Below are 22,929 nucleotides of genomic sequence, written 5' to 3' on the forward strand. Positions count from 1 at the left end.
TGACCCGTGGACTGATCACACATAACAGAAGAAAACATAATTTATGCTTACCTGATAAATTCCTTTCTTCTTTTGTGTGATCAGTCCACGGCCCGCCCTGTTTTTTAAGGCAGGTAAATATTTTTTAAATTATACTCCAGTCACCACTACACCCTTGGCTTCTCCTTTCTCGTTGGTCCTTGGTCGAATGACTGGAGGTGACGTAGAGGGGAGGAGCTATATAGCAACTCTGCTGGGTGAATCCTCTTGCACTTCCTGTAGGGGAGCAGATAATATCCCAGAAGTAATGATGACCCGTGGACTGATCACACAACAGAAGAAAGGAATTTATCAGGTAAGCATAAATTATGTTATATATATATGTGTATGTGTATATGTGTGTATGTGTATATATATGTGTGTGTATATATATATATATATATATATATATATATATATATATATATATATATATATGTGTGTGTATATATATATATATATATATATATATATATATATATATATATATATATATATGTATGTATATATGTATATATGTGTGTGTGTGTTTATTTTTATTACTGTTTTTATATATTATATTTATTTTTAAGGAAAAATTTTCGTGACCAAGACTATGCTTCTTGTTTAAGGAAAAAACAGTCATCATCTTGGGCATTGAAGTGGTAAATATTTTTATTTAATTTTTTATATTTTATGCTCTTGGGAAAATAAGACTTTTACCGCTAATCTGTAAAACGTGTCACTTTTATAGTGTAAAAATTGGAGTGGATTATTTTAAAACTGGTCGTCACGTAGAAGCAATGAATGAATATAACAAAGCTTTGGAAATAGATGCCAAAAATGTTGAGGCTTTGGTAGCTAGAGGAGCACTGTGAGTATGTCCTTTTACATTGCAAACATTCTTATTGCTAAATCATTTTGTTGAAAATAAGACATTCCTTATGGGTTTAAAATAAGTTTTTCTAAAAATGGTATATTAAAAAAAAATGTAATTGAATTTCATCTTGTTCTTTAATACTCAGAATATTAATGTTTGAGCAGACTGTCTTGTTAATTAGACTTTACAATGTGATCTATTAGCATACTTTTAATTTCAGATACATAATAGTTCCCTTTGCTATTCTTCCAGATATGCTACAAAAGGAAGTTTGAACAAAGCAATAGACGATTTTGAAGTTTCCCTAGAAAACTGCCCAACACATAGAAATGCAAAAAAGTACCTTTGCCAAACATTAGTGGAAAGAGGTGGCCAGTAAGTATTCTAAACTAAAAGTTTAGTTTGGACACTATTATTTCTGTACATGGCAGGAGTCTCTTTATTAATTTGCAAATTAACTTCATGGCTATTGAAAGAGGTAAAAGGCAGTTTATCTATTCATTTCACAATGCAGCGTTTGCTTGTAGATCAGAGCTTATAATAAAGTTTAAACATATTTGATTTATAGTATGAATTGAGCACTATTATGAAGCATCAATAATAATGCAGGTTAGCTGCTTGTTTTGTGCCAAACGTCTGTTTAAACATAAAGTGACTGCCAATCGAAGGGTTACTTGCAAAGTAAAGGTTAAATGTACTAATGACACGCTGAGGTACTAGCATAGTGTCAATACCTACAAATTCTAAACAGGAAACACCAGTATTATGCTTCTTCAAAATCTGCTCTTAAGTTTATTAGGAAAATGTTGGTATTTCAGCGAAACTCTATTTGAATAATCATAGAAACTGACTCTAACGTTTAGTTCAGTATTAATGAGGTTTCTTTCAAAATACATTAGTGCTTTAACTTCATTTTGCATGTTTGCTCCACTTGCCCCTCCCACAGAAATACAATTTAAAGGGACATGAAACACTTTTTCCTTTCATGATTCGCATAGGGCATACAATTTTTAAACAACTTTCTCCTGTTAAGTGTAGTCAGTCCACGGGTCATCCATTACTTATGGGATTATATCTCCTCCCTAACAGGAAGTGCAAGAGGATCACCCAAGCAGAGCTGCTATATAGCTCCTCCCCTCTACGTCATATCCAGTCATTCTCTTGCACCTAACTAAAGATAGGACGTGTGAGAGGACTGTGGTGTGTTAAACTTAGTTTTTATTTCTTCAATCAAAAGTTTGTTATTTTAAACGGCACCGGAGTGTGTTGTTTGTTCTCAGGCAGCATTAGAAGAAGAATCTGCCTGAGTTTTCTATGATCTTAGCGGTCGTAACTAAGATCCACTTGCTTTTCTCGGCCATTCTGAGGAGTGAGGTAACTTCAGAACAGGGGATAGCATGCAGGGCCCACCTGCAAGGAGGTATGTGCAGTAAATTATTTTCTAAGGAATGGAATTGACTGAGAAAATACTGCTAATACCGATGTAATGTAAGTGCAGCCTTAAATGCAGTAGTAGCGACTGGTATCAGGCTGATATGTATGTATGATACTCTGAGGTATTTCTGGGGAATGGAATTTCACTAAGAAAATACTGTCAATATTAAAGTAATATTTGAGCCTGCGCTGCAGTGAAAGCGACTAGCAGCAGGCTTATTAATAACACTTCATAATTTTCAATTTTAAAACGTTTTACTGGCATGTTAATCGTTTTTTCTGAGGTACTTGGTGATAAAACTTTATGGGCATGATTTTTACCACATGGCTGTCGTTTTTTTTCTGCATAAAAACAGTTTACTGAGCTTCCCCACTGTTGTAATATGAGTGGGAGGGGCCTATTTTAGCGCTTTATTGCGCAGTAAAAATTTAGTCAGTCTTCCTATTTCTTCCTCCATGATCCAGGACGTCTCTACAGAGCCCAGGGGTCTCCAAAACTAGTTTTGAGGGAGGTAATCAGTCACAGCAGACCTGTGACAGTGTGTTTGACTGTGATAAAAATGTTTATTATTTCAACTGTTATCCGTTTTGGGTATTAAGGGGTTAATCATCCTTTTGCTGGTGGGTGCAATCCTCTGCTAACTTTATACATTTTCTGTTAAAATTTGGTTGTTTTAACATATTTGTTTCATTGTTAATTCAACTGTGTCACATTTTTATGTTTCTTAAAGGCGCAGTAGCGTTTTTTTATATAGCTTGTAAATTTATTTAAAAGTTTTTTCCAAGCTTGCTAGTGTTATTGCTAGTCTGTTTAAACATGTCTGACACAGATGAATCTGTTTGTTCACTATGTTTAAAGGCCAATGTGGAGCCCAATAGAAATTTGTGCACTCAATGTATAGATGTTACTTTGAATAAAAGTCAAACTTTATATGTTAAAAAAATATCACCAGACAGCGAGGGGGAAGTTATGCCGACTAACTCTCCTCACGTGTCAGTACCTTCGCCTCACGCTCAGGAGGTGCGTGATATTGTGGCGCCAAGTACATCAGGGCGGCCCATACAAATCACTTTGCAAGACATGGCTAATGTTATGACTGAAGTATTATCTAAATTGCCAGAATTAAGAGGTAAACGCCATCACTCTGGGGTAAGAACAGAGTGCGCTGATAATAGTAGAGCCATGTCTGATACTGCGTCACAATTTGCAGAACATGAGGACGGAGAGCTTCATTCTGTGGGTGACGGATCTGATCCAAGTAAACTGGATTCAGAGATTTCAAATTTTAAATTTAAGCTTGAGAACCTCCGTGTATTACTAGGGGAGGTATTAGCGGCTCTGAATGATTGTAACACGGTTGCAATTCCAGAAAAAGTATGTAGGCTGGATAAATATTTTGCGGTATCGGCGTGTAATGATGTTTTTCCTATACCTAAAAGGCTTACAGAAATTGTTAACAAGGAGTGGGATAGACCCGGTGTCACCCCCTCCTATATTTAGAAAAATGTTTCCAATAGACGCCACCACACAGGACCTATGGCAGACGGTCCCTAAGGTGGAGGGAGCTGTTTCTACTCTGGCTAAGTGCACCACTATCCCGGTGGAGGATAGCTGTGCTTTTTCAGATCCAATGGATAAAAAGTTAGAGGGTTACCTTAAGAAAATGTTTGTTCAGCAAGGTTTTATATTACAACCCCTTGCATGCATCGCGCCTGTCACTGCTGCGGCGGCATTCTGGTTTGAGTCTCTGGAAGAGACCCTTAGCACAGCTCCATTGGATGAGATTATGAACAAGCTTAAAGCCCTTAAGCTAGCTAATTCATTTATTTCTGATGCCGTAGTACACTTAACCAAACTTACGGCTAAGAACTCCGGATTCGCCATTCAAGCGCGCAGAGCGCTGTGGCTTAAATCCTGGTCAGCTGATGTGACTTCTAAATCTAAATTGCTTAATATTCCTTTCAAAGGGCAGACATTATTCGGGCCCGGCTTGAAAGAAATTATCGCTGACATTACTGGAGGTAAGGGCCATGCCCTGCCTCAAGACAGGGCCAAACCAAAGGCTAAACAGTCTAATTTTCGTGCCTTTCGTAATTTCAAGGCAGGAGCAGCATCAACTTCCTCCGCTCCAAGACAGGAAGGAACTGTTGCTCGCTACAGACAGGGCTGGAAACCTAACCAATCCTGGAACAAGGGCAAGCAGGCCAGAAAACCTGCTGCTGCCCCTAAGACAGCATGAAGTGAGGTCCCCCGATCCGGAAACGGATATAGTGGGGGGCAGACTTTCTCTCTTTGCCCAGGCTTTGGCAAGAGATGTCCAGGATCCCTGGGCGTTGGAAATCATATCTCAGGGATATCTTCTGGACTTCAAAGCTTCTCCTCCACAAGGGAGATTTCATCTTTCAAGGTTATCAGCAAACCAGATAAAGAAAGAGGCGTTTCTACGCTGTGTACAAGACCTCTTACTAATGGGAGTGATCCACCCAGTTCCGTGGTCGGAACACGGGAAAGGATTCTATTCAAATCTGTTTGTGGTTCCCAAAAAAGAGGGAACCTTCAGACCAATCTTGGACTTAAAGATCCTAAACAAATTCCTAAGAGTTCCATCGTTCAAAATGGAAAATATTCGAACCATCTTACCCTTGATCCAAGATGGTCAGTACATGACCACAGTGGATTTAAAGGATGCCTACCTTCACATACCGATTCACAAGGATCATTACCGGTATCTAAGATTTGCCTTCCTAAACAGGCATTACCAGTTTGTAGCTCTTCCCTTCGGGTTAGCTACGGCTCCAAGAATCTTTACAAAGGTTCTGGGCTCTCTTCTGGCGGTACTAAGACCGCGAGGCATAGCGGTAGCTCCGTACCTAGACGACATTCTGATACAAGCGTCAAGTTTCCAAACTGCCAAGTCTCATACAGAGTTAGTTCTGGCATTTCTAAGGTCGCATGGGTGGAAGGTGAACGTAGAAAAGAGTTCTCTATTGCCACTCACAAGAGTTCCCTTTCTAGGGACTCTTATAGATTCTGTAGAAATGAAAATTTACCTGACGGAGGACAGGTTATCAAAACTTCTAAATGCTTGCCGTGTCCTTCATTCCATTCAACACCCGTCAGTGGCTCAGTGCATGGAGGTAATCGGCTTAATGGTAGCGGCAATGGACATAGTACCATTTGCGCGCCTGCATCTCAGACCGCTGCAATTGTGCATGCTAAGTCAGTGGAATGGGGATTACTCAGATTTGTCCCCTCTGCTAAATCTGGATCTAGAGACCAGAGATTCTCTTCTATGGTGGCTTCTCGGCCACATCTGTCCAAGGGGATGCCCTTCCGCAGGCCAGATTGGAAGATTGTAACAACAGACGCCAGCCTTCTAGGTTGGGGCGTAGTCTGGAATTCCCTGAAGGCTCAGGGATCATGGACTCAGGAGGAGAGACTCCTTCCAATAAACATTCTGGAATTAAGAGCAATTTTCAATGCTCTTCTGGCTTGGCCTCAGTTAGCAGTTAACTTCATCCGGAGGTGTTTGCCCAACTGCTTCATCATTGGGGCAAACCAGATCTGGATCTCATGGCGTCTCGCCAGAATGCCAAGCTTCCTTGTTACGGATCCAGGTCCAGGGACCCGGGAGCGGTGCTGATAGATGCTCTGACAGCACCTTGGGTCTTCAACATGGCTTATGTGTTTCCACCTTTCCCGATGCTTCCTCGATTGATTGCCAGGATCAAACAGGAGAGAGCATCGGTGATTCTAATAGCGCCTGCGTGGCCACGCAGGACCTGGTATGCAGATCTAGTGGACATGTTGTCCTGTCCACCATGGTCTCTGCCTCTGAGACAGGACCTTCTGATTCAGGGTCCTTTCAAACATCCAAATCTAATTTCTCTGAGGCTGACTGCATGGAGATTGAACGCTTGATTCTATCAAAGCGTGGATTCTCGGAGTCAGTGATTGATACCTTATTACAGGCTAGGAAACCTGTTACCAGGAAAATTTACCATAAAATATGGCGTAAATACTTATATTGGTGCGAATCCAAGAGTTACTCATGGAGTAAGGTTAGGATTCCTAGGATAGTGTCTTTTCTACAGAAGGGTTTAGAAAAGGGTTTATCTGCTAGTTCGTTAAAGGGACAGATTTCAGCTCTGTCTATCCTTTTACACAAACGTCTGGCAGAAGTTCTAGACGTTCAGGCTTTTTGTCAGGCTTTGGCTAGGATTAAGCCTGTGTTTAAGACTGTTGCTCCGCCGTGGAGCTTTAACTTAGTTCTTAACGTTCTGCAAGGTGTTCCGTTTGAACCCCTTCATTCCATCGATATCAAGCTGTTATCTTGGAAAGTTCTGTTTTTAATGGCTATTTCCTCGGCTCGAAGAGTCTCTGAGTTATCGGCCTTACATTGTGATTCTCCTTATCTGATTTTTCATTCAGACAAGGTAGTTCTGCGTACTAAACCTGGGTTCTTACCTAAGGTAGTCACTAACAAGAATATCAATCAAGAGATTGTTGTTCCATCATTGTGCCCTAACCCTTCTTCAAAGAAGGAACGACTTTTGCACAATCTGGACGTCGTCCGTGCCCTGAAATTTTATTTGCAGGCAACTAAAGATTTTCGTCAAACTTCTTCCCTGTTTGTCGTTTATTCTGGACAGAGGAGAGGTCAAAAAGCTTCGGCTACCTCTCTCTCTTTTTGGCTTCGTAGCATAATACGTTTAGCCTATGAGACTGCTGGACAGCAGCCTCCTGAAAGGATTACAGCTCATTCTACTAGAGCTGTGGCTTCCCCTTGGGCCTTTAAGAATGAGGCCTCTGTTGAACAGATTTGCAAGGCTGCAACTTGGTCTTCACTTCACACTTTTTCAAAATTTTACAAATTTGACACTTTTGCTTCTTCGGAGGCTGTTTTTGGGAGAGAGGTTCTACAGGCAGTGGTTCCTTCCGTGTAAAGATCCTGCCTGGTATCCCATAAGTAATGGATGACCCGTGGACTGACTACACTTAACAGGAGAAAATATAATTTATGCTTACCTGATAAATTCATTTCTCCTGTAGTGTAGTCAGTCCACGGCCCGCCCTGTTTTTACGGCAGGTCTAAATTTTAATTAAACTCCAGTCACCACTGCACCCTATAGTTTCTCCTTTCTCGTATGGTTTCGGTCGAATGACTGGATATGACGTAGAGGGGAGGAGCTATATAGCAGCTCTGCTTGGGTGATCCTCTTGCACTTCCTGTTAGGGAGGAGATATAATCCCATAAGTAATGGATGACCCGTGGACTGACTACACTACAGGAGAAATGAATTTATCAGGTAAGCATAAATTATATTTTCCATTCTACTTGTATCATCATATGTTCTTCATTATTTTGGTATCCTTTTGTAGAAAAGCAGGGAGGTAATCTCAGGAGTGTGTGTCTGCTGCAGTTTTGAAGGAATGTTCTACATTTGCAAGAGCACTAGATGGCAGCAGTGTTTCCTTCAATGTAGTGCTCCAGACATGTGCATTAGGGTGTTTTATTTTCTAAGGCAAAAAATAAACTAAAATTTTTGCAGACTTTGCTTATGCCCCGAGTCTCAGTGATGTAAAAGATATATATGCTACATTTTTGCTAAAGATTGGATAATATTTAGAGGTTGCACACTTTGATCTGTTTTGTAAAAGTAGGCAAAAAATACGATTTTTCAATGTTAATTACTTTTATTGGGAAAACTAGAAATCACAAACTTAAAATACTATTAAAACTATACACTAAGATTAATAGGTAATATGATAGGCAAAACATGTGTTATATTAATCAACTTTGAACGATGCAATCCCTTGTTTTGTTCGCTTGGTGACGACTTTTCTCTGATGCTCGACTACCCTCAACAAGAATTGTTTTTGTTGTTCATCCCTGACCGATTCGTTACACTTTTTTTTATCAGAGCAGTTCCTCTTTATGGGGTATCATTGACAACCTTAAGAGCGTTCACATGGTTTCTTAGAGAATCAATGCAGTATTCTGCATTGATGGCTCAGGTCTTTTTCTTCAAAAATCATGTTTTTACCCTCTACTCGTTTCACTTCCTTTTTCTTTGCAGGTTTGGTTTCTAAATTTTTAGTCATATTTTCCTTAACAGCCTGAGTAATACGGTCGTCCAAAAAAGCCAATCCTACGTTTGTTTCTGACAGATACCAAAGGTGTCTCTTAGCAACTGTGAGAGCACATTTTTTGACGTCTGTATCTGGGTAAGTGCTCAGAAGCTGTAGCATATCCAAATAATTCTTTGGAGCCCATCGACTTACAATTGCCTCATGCTGAAAGCAAACATATGAGGCTGACAAAATGTGAAACCCGTTTCATTCCTTCCAATTGTCGTTGAGGAATATTCAACTGTTTAGTGAAGAGGACAATTTTAAGTGCATATATTGCCTTTGCCATCCACCTTCTTTTGTACACTTAGTTCTTATTTTCAAGGCGAAATCCTTGTATACTCCACTCATTGACGAACTCATACGATCTTCTCTTTGTGACCTAAGAAATTCGTTATCTTCTTGTGATACGCTGTTCATGTCCATCCCATTTTGCCGGGAAATGTCAAATAACTCGACGAGATCACCTTTCCAAATCTGCCGTTTCACATTTGCTTTATCCGTGTTTCTCGATTTCTCTTTACCCAGATTTTGGTATTCTTTGTACAGCTTCTGTATACCAGCACGGATAGTCTCCTCCGTCTTAACAGGGATATTTGCTTTCCTCCACACTTCCTGTAGTTTAGTACTGGTAGATTTACCAGTACTAAAAGTGCTTCTTTCATTTCCTTGTGATGGTAAATAAAAACTAAAAGTACTTGTTCCTTTGAAGGGAGCCGAGCTCCTAAAAACTCTCCACTAGGCACCTTTTCTAGCAGCCAAATTCCTCTTTTGGTTCCCATTTTAAAGTTAAATTACATGCAAAAGATGAAAGAAATACATGAGAAGAACATTAGTGTAAAGCACTTTAATGTTAGAAATTTCACTAGTTGGTGATAAGTGATCAATGTGTGCAACCCCTAACTATTATCCAATCTTCTTGAAATTTGGCATATATATCTTTTACATCACTGAGACTCGGGGCGTATGCAAAGTCATATGAAAATCACATCTTTGGAAAAATGAAACCCCCTAATGTGCATGCTAACTACCTAGGTATCTCTTCAACAACGAATACCATTTTGTTTTTCATGTCCCTTTTTTAGAGGCATTTTTTGTGAAGTTTAACATGGTGTGTTTTCATTTCAGACTAGAGGAAGAGGATAAATTCTTGAATGCAGAGAGTTATTACACCAAAGCGCTTAGTATAGACAACACCTTTACAGAAGCTGAAGAGGCCTTGGTTAAAGTGCGCCAGCACATGCAGGTGATTCTTTATTTTTTCTATTTTGACTAAAAATAGTAATGTTTGTTTACTTTAGTTTGGCTTTTATTACAGCTGTTTTAAAGTATTAAAAGTTAAATGGACACTTGTACAAAACTATGTTCAAGCCAAGAGACCTGTTGGGATTTTAGGATTTTTCCCTGCTTCAAATAGTCCATTTTGGGAATAAATAAAAGGAAAAAACATTTTACTAAATAATTGCTGAAGTTAGGCATAAAAGGGTGTTTGGAAACTTCCCCTCCTTTCTGAATGCTTGGTTGATTCTTTTTTTGTTTGTTTTTAAATTCTTAATAAATCAGATGTCTAGATGTTTCATTTTCGCATATTTGTTGTCCCCAAGTTTATCAAATGGTTAATCGGCCATGTTTGAATGTGCTTTATCTTGTGTGTTTTTCCCAGCACACAATCCACTTCAGAGATGTTGACCTTTGAAACAATGTTTACCTGGTTAATAAAACTAATAGTGTTCATTAATAAATGTCTTTATATGTTTTATCTTTTCATTTAGTTAACAAAATAAATTATTGAAAATGATAACAAAAAAATCCAGCCTCTTTAAGGTTAGGTTACTTTTCTCTTTAATAAAATATTTTTGTATACATTTCACATTTTATTAATTGGTATAGCTCTGCCAAATTCCAAAGTGTTTGATTTGTTTGTCAGCATTAGTAAATACTTTAATATGAGTCCTACAACAAAACATACAAGCAATTGAATATTTTTTAATATTTGCCTCTCTTTTTATGGAATACTGATGATGGTTTTTCTTTTGTGCATCTATCTCTTCTTGCCTTGAACTGTTGATGCTGTGGCTATGAATATCCATTATTGCTCTTCATGACTTGACATTGGACTGCAATTTCTGCTTTATCACCTGGGTGTTCCTAAAACTGGTTTGTATGAAATACTTTATTGAATAAACAAACTATCAATGCATACTCTGTAACCTAACGTTTAACTGGTATTTTTTATCTTCTTGTGTGGTTTTTGCTTATTTTGGGGTCACCAAATGCTTTGCAATGGATTGCTGCATACTGTACTTGTGGAATTGTTTATTTTGCTTTAATGTTATCTTTTTGCATGTAAATTTCATAAACTAAAATTATGTGGTATAAATGTTACTTTTAATTATATGTAATGATAAAATTCATATTCCTTGTGTGTGTTCGTGTTGATTGATTTATTTTTGAATAATGCTCCTGGAAATGTTACCTCATGATAACTGTTTTTTCTGGTGAATGGGTCAAAAAAGAAATCTTTGGAAAAAAGGGAGAAACAAGAAGAAAGAGAAGTACAGGCTAAAGAAAAGAAAATAGAAACAAGTGCAGAAAAATTGCGTAAACTGCTTAAAGAAGAAAAAAGGTATTTTTTCTAACACTTTTTTTTATTTTTTATATCGCTGTTTGTGTGTGTACTTTGTTTTGTTTTTGTTTTTTCTATCCATGATTCTCAGATACCTATTCACCTTTGAGATGATCCCTGTCTCAAAGGGTAAAACATTGTTTTTTAAGGTGGTGAGATTCCACACTTTATTACTGCTGGGAATTCATCACCTGGCCACCAGGAGGAGGCAAGACGCACCCTACATCAAAAGCTTTATTATCCCTACCACTTCCTTTACATCCCAGTCTTTCTTTGCCTCTCACAGAAGTGGGTGAAGGTGCTCAGGATTTTATTCAAATTAAAGTGACATTATACACATTTTTTCTTTGCATAAAAGTTTTGTAGATCTATTTATATAGCCCATAAATATATTTTTTTAAAAAATAAATGTATAGTTTTGCTTATTTTTAAATAACATTGCTCTGATTTTCAGACTCTTAACCAAGCCCCAAAGTTTTATGTGAATTACCGTCAGCTACCTTCTCCAGCTTGCTCCTGTTTGTGTAAAGGGTCTTTTCATATGCAAAAGAAGGGGGAGGGGGGGGAGTGTCTTATTTGCCACTTGCAGTGGGCTTTCCAGCGACCTTTTCAACAGAGCCAAACTGACAGCTTCTAAGTAAGTTTTTAAACAGTTTTATACTGGATTTTTATATCAGTATCTGTGCATCTTATTCTTCATAGTAGTGTCTATTACATGCAGTTATATGAAAATGAGTGTATACTGTCCCTTTAAGGGATCTCTGATCCTTTAATCCTCTCATAAGGGGAACATTGAAAGTCATGGGTAAAGGAGAGTTCTGGATGTGCAACATAAATCTCTTGTGGGAGTTGTAGTGACAAGCCTGCCTCGTGTCCATCAGCCTTCTCCTGTTACACTACATAGATGTACTCTCAGTACATCCTCTGTCTAGCACAGTACTGGATGGGGTTTCATCTGGGTAAACAACAGTGGAGTGGGCATTTGCTGGGTACTACTGTAACTGTGCTAGTTTCTGATATTTGCAGTGTTATTCTGTGCTGTGCAAATTAACTGTACTTTTTGTCTTGGAAGCAAACTGGATCTGTCCCTTCTGGGTTAGATCCTTTAGAGGGTAAATTTACAGACTTTGTTTTTACAATCACGAAATGTATGTTTTGCAAATTGGCTACAGTCTTCCCTCCAACTCAAATTTGCAGTGAATTCAGTTTTTCTTCTATCAGTGTATTCTGCTCAGGGATGTGCTACTGATTTTACTTTAGGATTTAAGGATTTTTTTTAAAGTCCACCATTCTGAAGTTTTGGCAGCTAGGCCACTTTCAAGTCAGGATGGTGTAAATGTATTCTAGTTCTTTTGCTAGAACCAATTTACCTACTGTATCGGCTTCTGTCAAACAGGTTCAGGTCTTTGACTCTGATGTCTCTTCCTCATCCTCTGATGGTTAGTTGTCTTCAGAAGACTTATCAAATTCAGATCAGGAATCTGAGGAGGCATCATTTAATTTTAAAGTTGAGCATTTACGTTCCTTGTAAAGTTTAATGAAATAGTGCCCGGTATCTAAAAGTACTCTTAAAAACAGGGGCACTTTCGTTCATTAAACTTTACATTGAAGCTTCTTTTTTAAAATACTTACCTTTTCTTAATGGAAAGCAGATCCTCCGCCCGCAGCTCCTGCTGTAGTAAGCACAGTGATGATGAATCCGGCTTCCTCCAATCATTACGTGCCCCCTTTGGTGTCCTGCTCGTGAGGCAACTCAAGGTAAAAAAAAAAAAGGGTAAGTATTTTAAAAAAAGAAGCCTCAATGTAAAGTTTTTATTTTTTTTAATTTTTTAATTTAATTTTTATTGAAGTTAAATTCACGGCATACAAGCAGTGTTTTTAAGTTCAATCAATACAAGAAAAAAAGAAATCAATGTTACATAACCACATCAACATTATAGCGTATTGATTAGGGATAATATTAAACATCATATATGCCTGTTAAACTTAATAGCCTTCTGTATAACAAAAGAGGCCACTTTTGGACCTCACAAAATAAGGAACAAAAACCGAGCTATAGAAGACTACCATGGACTATAGGGGGCCACTTTTGGGTCCCAAATGAGGAACTTCATTTTTCCTGTTTTATGAGGTATATAAAAAAAAAAAACTGAAAGTGAGATATAAATATATATATATATGGGCTTGAAATTTAGGCTTTTTGAAATTACATGCTAGTAGTATATACCTTAATAGAAATTGAAATTGCCTACGCTGACCAACCTGGAAAAATAAATAGTCACAGGACATTTTGTGAACCAGAGTCAAAGAATAAGTGTCACATACATTGCTCAACACTAATTTGTAGCGTTTACCTTAGAGCCTGCAAGGGAAGTATCCCTCATTATCAATATGGTAATGAAACAAATTAGTCCCAGCAGAGAAATTGTAATGTAATCTCAGGGATTTTTAGACACTATCTGAATGCGCAACTTCAAATCTGTTAAAAAGCGAGATAAAAATAGGAGAGTTCATCACTTAAGGGTTATTTATAGAGCTATGCGCATAATGTCCTACCTCGGCCGCAGACAGCACATCACTGCGCAGTGAGTTAATAACAGCGTAAGAAGTATTTGGATAACGCCCACCTTGAAAATCGTTTGGCTATAGATAGTGACTTACACTACGGTACCTGCATTTATATACTGTGGCATAAAGGCATAAATTTGTTAACCTTACAGGCAGGGTGCAGCCTGCTAAGCAATAAGAGAATCTCTTGCTCTGCCATTTCTAAGTGACTGCACTGAGCAAATAAAGCTATGACCCAAGTAGTGAGATATAGCCAATTAAGCATTTGTGGGGAAGTCTCTGTAACGTTGCGAGCAGAACTGTATGCCTACATTAACAAAAATACAATCAGAAAGAGAATAACACCTATATGAACTAGGAGGAAAAGCAATAACAGGGTCAAAAGACCGCTAAAACATTTAGATTGTATCACACAGTATTAACATATAGAGTTATAAGAACGGAATTCTCAAACTGTAAATAAAGATAGTTTGCAGTATAAGTCTATTTACTCATGATAAGTTCTAAGTCTAGCCGACTCCGGTGCCAGTCACAGAACTAGCCAACTCCTATGCGAGTCTCCTTTAGAGAGTCCTTATGTTCAGTCAGCTGCAGGGTCGTCAAGAGTATAAGCCATGAAGATGTGGTAGGCCAAGGGCAGCGTCTCCATTCTCAGCCAGCCTCCCGCTTGAACAGTAACAGCAGGTCTATGCATCTAGGGATCCTTGTAAGCTGCCAAGTCTCTGAGAGGTATGTTTTATGTGGTCGTGTCTCCTCTTGATCGTTGGGTGCTTTTTCAGTTGGGACTGTGCTTGTATTTTCCCTAGCAGGTAGAAAGGCTGATCGGGTCTCCGCTGTGGCATCTCTGCTGATCCGCATCCAAGCTGTGCTATTGACAGAGTCCCACTCGGTCTTCCCATACGCGTTGTCTCCTGATACAGGTTTCGTGTAAGGAGGTACCTGTTTCTTGTCATGGCGGATCGAGGTAGTTAGATAGCGCTGGGGCCCCAAAGCGCCATCGTTTAAATGCACATCTAAAACAGGACCGTCGCTAGTTAGGTGCTGGGATGTTTGTAGACCTTAAGGGTGAAATGTTAAGTCCAGGGTTTTTTCTAGGGCAACATGATGAGCCGACAGTAAGTTGCGCAGAGCTTCTAAAATATTAGTGGTACACTCCATGTCCATATTGATCTTCTATAGAAGAGCTCAAAGTCAGCACAATGTAGTTGAATGCTATATAAGAAAGCACATTAAGTGCAGCGTAACGACAGGGCCAGAGGCGCCCCGCCGGGGGATATAGAGTAGGCCAAGATGGTACAATGGCTCCGGGCGCCGATGCCCGCAGCTATCCTTACAAAACTGGGTTCAGTAGGTGCACAGTTCAAATCACAAGGTAGTTCAGGTAAAAAATTAAACGGATCAATGAGCTGATATGTGAATTTCAGGGTTTTTCAAGGAAAAGCTGCAGCAGCAAACAGCAGTGCGACTGAACATGGCCGCTGCCCGGAAGTTCCCCCCCCGCCTCAATGTAAAGTTTAACCCCTTAATGACCGAGGACGTGCAGGGTACGTCCTCTTAAAAAAGTCACTTAACGACCAAGGACGTACCCTGCACGTCCTCGGTTTGGAAAGCAGCTGGAAGCGATCCTGATCACTTCCAGCTGATTTCCGGTTATTGCAGGATGCCTCGATATTGAGGCATCCTGCAATAACATTTTTTACCCCTCCGGTGCAGAGAGAGCCACTCTGTGGCCCTCTCTGCACCGGACATCGATGGCCGCATTCGTTGGTGGGTGGGAGCTGAAGTGGGAGGTGGGTGGGCGGCCATCGATGGCTTCTTAGTGAGAGAGGGGGGCGGGATCGGTTGCGGTATCGCCGGGGGCGCGGGCGGGCGCGTGCACGGGGCGGGAGCGGGTGGGAACCGCTACACTACAGAAAAAAGGTACAAGTTGATTGTAAAAAAATATATAATAAACTTATTTTCTTCTGTTATGTGTGATCAGTCCACGGGTCATCATTACTTCTGGGATATAACTCCTCCCCAACAGGAAATGCAAGAGGATTCACCCAGCAGAGCTGCATATAGCTCCTCCCCTCTACGTCACTCCCAGTCATTCTCTTGCACCCAGCAACTAGATAGGATGTGTGAGAGGACTATGGTGATTATACTTAGTTTTTATAACTTCAATCAAAAGTTTGTTATTTTACAATAGCACCGGAGCGTGTTATTGCCTCTCTGGCAGAGTTTGAAGAAGAATCTACCAGAGTTTTTACTATGATTTTAACCGGAGTAGTTAAGATCATATTGCTGTTTCTCGGCCATCTGAGGGAGGTAAAAGCTTCAGATCAGGGGACAGCGGGCAGATGAATCTGCATTGAGGTATGTAGCAGTTTTTATTTTCTGAATGGAATTGATGAGAAAATCCTGCCATACCGTTATAATGACATGTATGTATACTCTACACTTCAGTATTCTGGGGATGGTATTTCACCGGAATTACTCTGTTAAAAGTACATTAAACCTTTTAATAGGTATTTATTATGTTAAACGTTTTTGCTGGAATGTAGAATCGTTTGCATTTTCTGAGGTACTGAGTGAATAAATATTTGGGCATTATTTTTCCACTTGGCAGTTGCTTGTTTTAATTGTGACAGTTTCGTTTCTCTCTCACTGCTGTGTGTGAGGGGGAGGGGCCGTTTTTGGCGCTCTTTGCTACGCATCAAAAAATTCCAGTCAGTTACTCTTGTATTTCCTGCATGATCCGGTTCATCTCTAACAGATCTCAGGGGTCTTCAAACTTCTTTGGAGGGAGGTAGATTCTCTCAGCAGAGCTGTGAGACTTATATATTGACTGTGATTAAAAACGTTGCTCTGTAATTTTTATGTTTCAAATTTAATTATTGTTACTTTACTAATGGGAACAAACCTTTGCTAAAAGTTGTGTTGTTTTTAAGGATTGATGCTATAACTGTTTTTCAGTTCATTATTTCAACTGTCATTTAATCGTTTAGTGCTTCTTTGAGGCACAGTACGTTTTTGTTAAATAAGATTGTAACCAAGTTGCAAGTTTATTGCTAGTGTGTTAAACATGTCTGATTCAGAGGAAGATATCTGTGTCATTTGTTCCAATGCCAAGGTGGAGCCCAATAGAAATTTATGTACTAACTGTATTGATGCTACTTTAAATAAAAGCCAATCTGTACAAATTGAACAAATTTCACCAAACAGCGAGGGGAGAGTTATGCCGACTAACTCGCCTCACGTGTCAGTACCTGCATCTCCCGCCCGGGAGGTGCGTGATATTATGGCGCCTAGTACATCTGGGCGGCCATTACAGATAACATTACAAGATATGGCTACTGTTATGACTGAAGTTTTGGCTAAATTACCAGAACTAAGAGGCAAGCGTGATCACTCTGGGGTGAGAACAGAGTGCGCTGATAATACTAGGGCCATGTCTGATACTGCGTCACAGCTTGCAGAATATGAGGACGGAGAGCTTCATTCTGTGGGTGATGGTTCTGATCCAAACAGATTGGATTCAGATATTTCAAATTTTAAATTTAAATTGGAGAACCTCCGTGTATTACTAGGGGAGGTTTTAGCGGCTCTTAATGATTGTAACACTGTTGCAATACCAGAAAAATTGTGTAGGTTGGATAAATACTTTGCGGTACCGGCGAGTACTGACGTTTTTCCTATACCTAAGAGACTAACTGAAATTGTTACTAGGAGTGGGATAGACCCGGTGTGCCGTTCTCACCCCCTCCAATATTTAGAAAGATGTTTCCAATAGACGCCACCACACGGGACTTATGGCAAACGGTCCCTAAGGTGGAGGGAGCAGTTTCTACTTTAGCTAAGCGTACCACTATCCCGGTGGAGGATAGCTGTGCTTTTTCAGATCCAATGGATAAAAAATTAGAGGGTTACAGAGGCGGGGCTTGGCCGGGCAGGCAAATGGCTGCGTAGTCACACAGCTCCGGTACAATAGAAGGACAAACTTCGGTTCAAACAGGTGCTATTCACCCTTCACCACGAAAAACAGGCGACTAAACACTCAGAGACCACAAAGATATTAATGAGGCTATTGGGAGCGTTCGGGCTCTCCTGAACAACCGCAGTGAAAACTCCGCTCCGCACAGTGCCGCCGCCATCTTGGTACTCCCGCGGCAACGAACAACAACAGCAGCATGTGAGTTAACTAACAAACACATTGTGAATATGTAGGAGTTCAGTAAGAAAGCACGCTAGAAGGAAAAAGTACCTAATTATCAAAAAACATAACCGCACTGAGGCGGACCAAGATGCACACTGTAGAAATACACTCATACCTACGCCACTTTTGAGAATATGGGGACAGCAAAGAGCTATTAAATACATGATAAGAAACTACTCAGGAATGCATGTGAACTAACAAAGCGCTCCGCATTTAATCTTCATTACCGCAGCTTCACATTTGCTACGCCTGAAGAACCGAGAGCCACTACACAGGAAGTTTTGAGCCTCCAGGGCCCACATTCCGTTTTTTTTTTTTTTTTTCCTCCTAACTAAGCATTGCACCATCATAAGAATACAAACAAAAATGACGACCAAGCATAAAAATAAAGGGGACAAAAACCTTAAAAGCCAGACCCAAGCTAATACTCTGGTCAGCTCCTTTTTTCACGCTAACTCACCAGAAGTGCAAGACACAGACTCTTCGGATAACAATGCTCCCACTGACCCCACTCCTGCAGCAGATTATCTGATACAACTAAAACAGGACATTGCCAAACTCCCATCAAAGGAAGATTTTGACTCACTTAAAACTCTTATAACAAAAGAGCTAACATCTTTGCGAAAAAACATGACAGAAATGAGCGAAAGAATAGTAGACATAGAAGAAACACAGGACACAACATCTGAAGTAATCAGTTTATTACACAGTCAAGTAAATGCACAAGAAGATCAAATTGAGACCATGCAAGAGAAAATAGAGGACTTAGAAAACAGGGGGCGGAGAAGCAACCTCCGTATTAGGGGGATCCCAGAAGCTATAAAAGCTGCTGATCTGATGGAATATCTACAAAGCCTCTTTCGTCAGATTGTAGGCGACCAACAAGCCCCATCATGGGAAATTGAAAGAGCCCACAGATCCCTCCGACCCCCACCCCCCCCCCAATGCACCTCCCAGAGACGTCATTCTCAAATTTCTTAAATTCAACGACAGAGAAACTATTTGGCAAAAAGCAAGGTCCTCCCACACGATTTCGTACTTGGATCATGATTTACAAATATATCCAGACCTATGCCCAAGTACTATTCAAAAACGAAAAGAAGCTCGCTTCATCACCTCTGTTCTACAGGATAGAAATATCAAGTATCGCTGGGGGTTCCCATTCAGCCTAATAGTCCCACATGAAGGGACGATACTCATCTACAAAGGTATTCAGGACCTGGATAAACTCTCTAAAGGATTGGGAATCCCCCTGAAACCCCCGGGACCTCCATCTTCCTCCGACGACTTTCAACCCCCCACTCTGCGCTCACATCTCACCACCCTGCAGAAGACATCCTGGACTAAAGTCCAGTCTCTTAACAAGAAACGGAGAGAACACTCCTACACCTCTCCAGCTACTACTGGGGACTGACAGAACTGTCATTTTATCTTGATTTCTACAGTGGGTGAGATTACATCTACGATCTAGACGAACTATTGTTGTCATGTTTAATCTGTTTTGTTTTGCTAAAGTTAATTATGCATTCCGTGTTAGTTTTGTACTTATTTACACTCACAATGTTCTTACATAGCTTAATCTACAATTCATAGTTTTGATTGTGGTGAAGAATTAACCACCCGTATTCTGACCTGTACAGGTCAACTTACCATTTAATTTTTCTCTTTGAAGGTTTCAGTATGCAACTCTTAACTTATATGTTTGCACTGTTATTTTGTTTTATTAAAACAACTAAGTCCTCTCTGTTGTAAAACCTCCGACTGAAATGAAAGCAATTTCAGTCACCATTATGGTTCTTTACCATCCCTCCCTCTTGACCAACCACCCTATCCCCCAAAGGTTACTACAAGTACTTAACTGCTTATTTTGGTATACTCACACAAGGAATTTACACAGATCCAGACAATACTCAACCTCACTTTTTTCCTCATTAGAACACACATATGAACCAGACAGACCTCGAACAAGACCCAAATTATGTTTTCATACATGCCATATAGTAACACATAATGACTCACAATGCAAAAGTCAGTAGACCATTAACTTTCCTGTCCATTAATGCAAAGGGCCTAAACAACCCTCACAAAAGGAATATAGTTATTCGAGACCTCAAAAGTAAAAGAGGCGATATAATATTTATACAAGAGTCCCATTTCTTAAAGGGCCACGAACCCAAAACCTTTCTATATAAGCATGGCCCCTCATATTATTCTTCTAACACCTCCAAAACTAACGGTGTGGGAATTCTAATTAGGAAGGGGATACCCTTCCAGCTGCTAGACTCCCATAAAGACGCAGAAGGCAGATACATAATCTTAGTGGGCAAACTTTATAACACAACAACAACTTTAGTAAGCGCATACACCCCCAATACCGCCCAAGACAAATTTATATCTTCCCTGACAAATAAAATTTTAGAAGTCACTAAAGGTATGCTAATCTTAGGGGGCGATCTCAACGTCACTCTAGATCCCTTTAAGGATAACTCCAACCACACCTCATCTACACCACACAGAACTATAGCCTCTATAAGACAAAAACTGAGGGACCTAGCCGTCCATGATGTGTGGAGGATACACCACCCAGATGTAGAAGACTTTACCTTTTTCTCGCACCCACACTCACGCTACACCCGCATAGACTACATCCTAACCGACGTCACCTCCCTATCATATGCCACACAATCCTCGATTCTATCAACATCCTGGTCAGACCATTCCATAGTATCATGCATCATACATTGGCCCTCAGCTTCTCCCTCCACCTATACTTGGAAACTCAATGAAGAACTTTTAGACCTCCCACAATACACGGATAAGTTACAGAAAGCTATACAAGAATTCTTTGTTATTAACCTCGGCTCAGTGCCAAACTTTCATAACATATGGGAAGCACACAAAGGGACTATACGAGGGGAATTAATGAGTATGCAATCTCACCATAGAAAACAACAGAGACTCCTGTTACAGGACTCCCTGTACAAGATGAATGAGCTGGAGATACAGCTCAAAAAAAAGCCTACTGACACACAACTAGCTAAAGCCTTACAGGAAAGCAAACAAATCACAACAAATCTACTAGACAAGGAATGTAAAAGACTAGCCTTTAAATTAAAACAATCATTCTATGAAGGGGATAATAAATGTAGCAGACTTTTTGCCCGCAAACTGAAACGCACATCCAACCGCACATATATTCTTAAGATCAAAACCACTGACAAAACACATCATGATACCTCCAACATAGCAGAATCATTCCGATATTACTACGACCACCTATACAACCTTACTGCAACATCCCCACTACAACACACTCACACCCCGACTGACATTGCATCACGTATTGAATGCTTTTTATCAGATATACACTTCCCCGAGGTAGCGAAAGAGCAACTAACTCTTCTCCAACAGCCCTTTACATTACTGGAAATCCGAAAGACCATAACAGACCTTCCCACTGATAAAGCCCCAGGCCCAGATGGTTACACAAACTATTATTACAAGAAATACACAGACATCCTATCTCCACACCTACTGACCCTCTTTAACTCAATTACGTCAGACAACCCTTTCCCCACACAGAACCTGGAGGCTATTATTTCCATAATACCGAAACCTGGGAAAGACCCCGAACGTGTAGAAAACTACAGACCAATTTCCCTACTAAATACAGATTTAAAAATTTATGCCAAGATTTTAGCCACCCGACTAAACACCGTCCTTCCACAATTAATTGGCAAAGATCAAGTCGGCTTTGTCCCAGCAAGAGAAGCTAAGGATAATACGATCAGGGCAACCCAATTGATAGAACACGCCAAACTTAGGAACATTCCGCTCTTGGTCTTGTCGACCGACGCGGAAAAAAGCCTTTGACCGCGTCGGTTGGCAGTTTCTGAGAGCGGTACTAGTAAAAATGGGCCTGGGGCAAGAATTTACAAGCAGGGTTTTTGCCATGTACACCACCCCCACAGCCAGAGTACGAGTAAACGGGTCCCTATCTGCCCCCTTTCACATCACCAATGGAACCAGACAGGGCTGCCCCCTCTCCCCACTCCTATTTGCCTGTGCGATTGAAGCACTAGCCCACAAAGTTCGTAATCAGCCACTAATCACAGGCATACAAACTCAAAATTCACACCACAAAATAATGCTTTATGCAGATGACGTCCTGTTCTGTATCACAAACCCACTTACCACTATTCCTCATATTCTCCAATTACTAGACGAATTCGGAGTCGTATCTAACTTCTTAATTAATAAGAAAAAGTCGGAAATCATGAACATAAATCTCCCCCAGGAAGATTTAGACACAATCAAACCAATATGTCCATTCAGATGGCAGCCCACATCACTCCGATATTTGGGTATTCACCTAACCCCAACCCCGGACCACTTATTTGCCTTAAATCACAAACCCCTCCTCTCCAAAATAATAACGGATCTCTCATCCTGGAAAAAAACACATATCTCCTGGCTAGGAAGAATAAATGTTGTTAAGATGATCATCCTCCCTAGAATTCTCTACCTCTTTCAGACCTTGCCCATCCCACTCCCACCGAGTTTCATGAATACATTACAGTCAAATGTATTGGACTTTATTTGGTTCAATAACAGAGCAAGAATCAGCAAAAAAATTATGCTCCTACCCATAACTATGGGAGGCCTCGGGGTTCCAGACTTTCACAGGTACAGACAAGCTACATTCCTGCAACGCATTATAGATTGGCACAGTAACTTAGACAACAAACTATGGGTCCAATTAGAACACGACCTATCACAAACCCAACACTTAGGCCAATTATGCTGGACACCAAAGGACCGAGGAAGATTCTTAAAATCCCCCTCGCAAATTACTCTAGAAACGTATAAAGCGTGGGACAAAATACTAATTGAATATCCCAATATTTCGACCAAATTCTCCCCACTAACACCCTTGACTCATAATACCGAGTTCAACCCGGGCCTCTCACTATCAAACAGACTTACCAATACCCCCCTCCGGTCCCTACAGATATACCATATGGGAAACGAACAACACTCTCCCACACGACAGGAACTAATATCCACAGGGTTTCTAGTCTTCAAAGACTGGC

General features: G+C 40.1%; 1 protein-coding gene across 2 annotated transcripts; it reads left to right on the forward strand.

The window, feature by feature from the left end:
• Positions 1 to 590: 590 nt before the first annotated feature.
• On the forward strand, positions 591 to 11,120 carry LOC128643491 (tetratricopeptide repeat protein 14; the record flags this gene model as incomplete). Of its 2 annotated transcripts, none has more annotated exon segments than XM_053696336.1 (5): positions 591 to 662; positions 752 to 871; positions 1,130 to 1,252; positions 9,573 to 9,690; positions 10,961 to 11,120. In XM_053696336.1, coding segments are annotated over 5 exon segments (556 nt in total), but the record flags the coding sequence as incomplete, so codon positions are not given.
• Between the last annotated feature and the right edge of the window lie 11,809 nt (positions 11,121 to 22,929).

This window comes from Bombina bombina, unplaced genomic scaffold, assembly GCF_027579735.1.
Source record: "Bombina bombina isolate aBomBom1 unplaced genomic scaffold, aBomBom1.pri scaffold_2616, whole genome shotgun sequence".
NCBI lineage: Eukaryota > Metazoa > Chordata > Amphibia > Anura > Bombinatoridae > Bombina > Bombina bombina.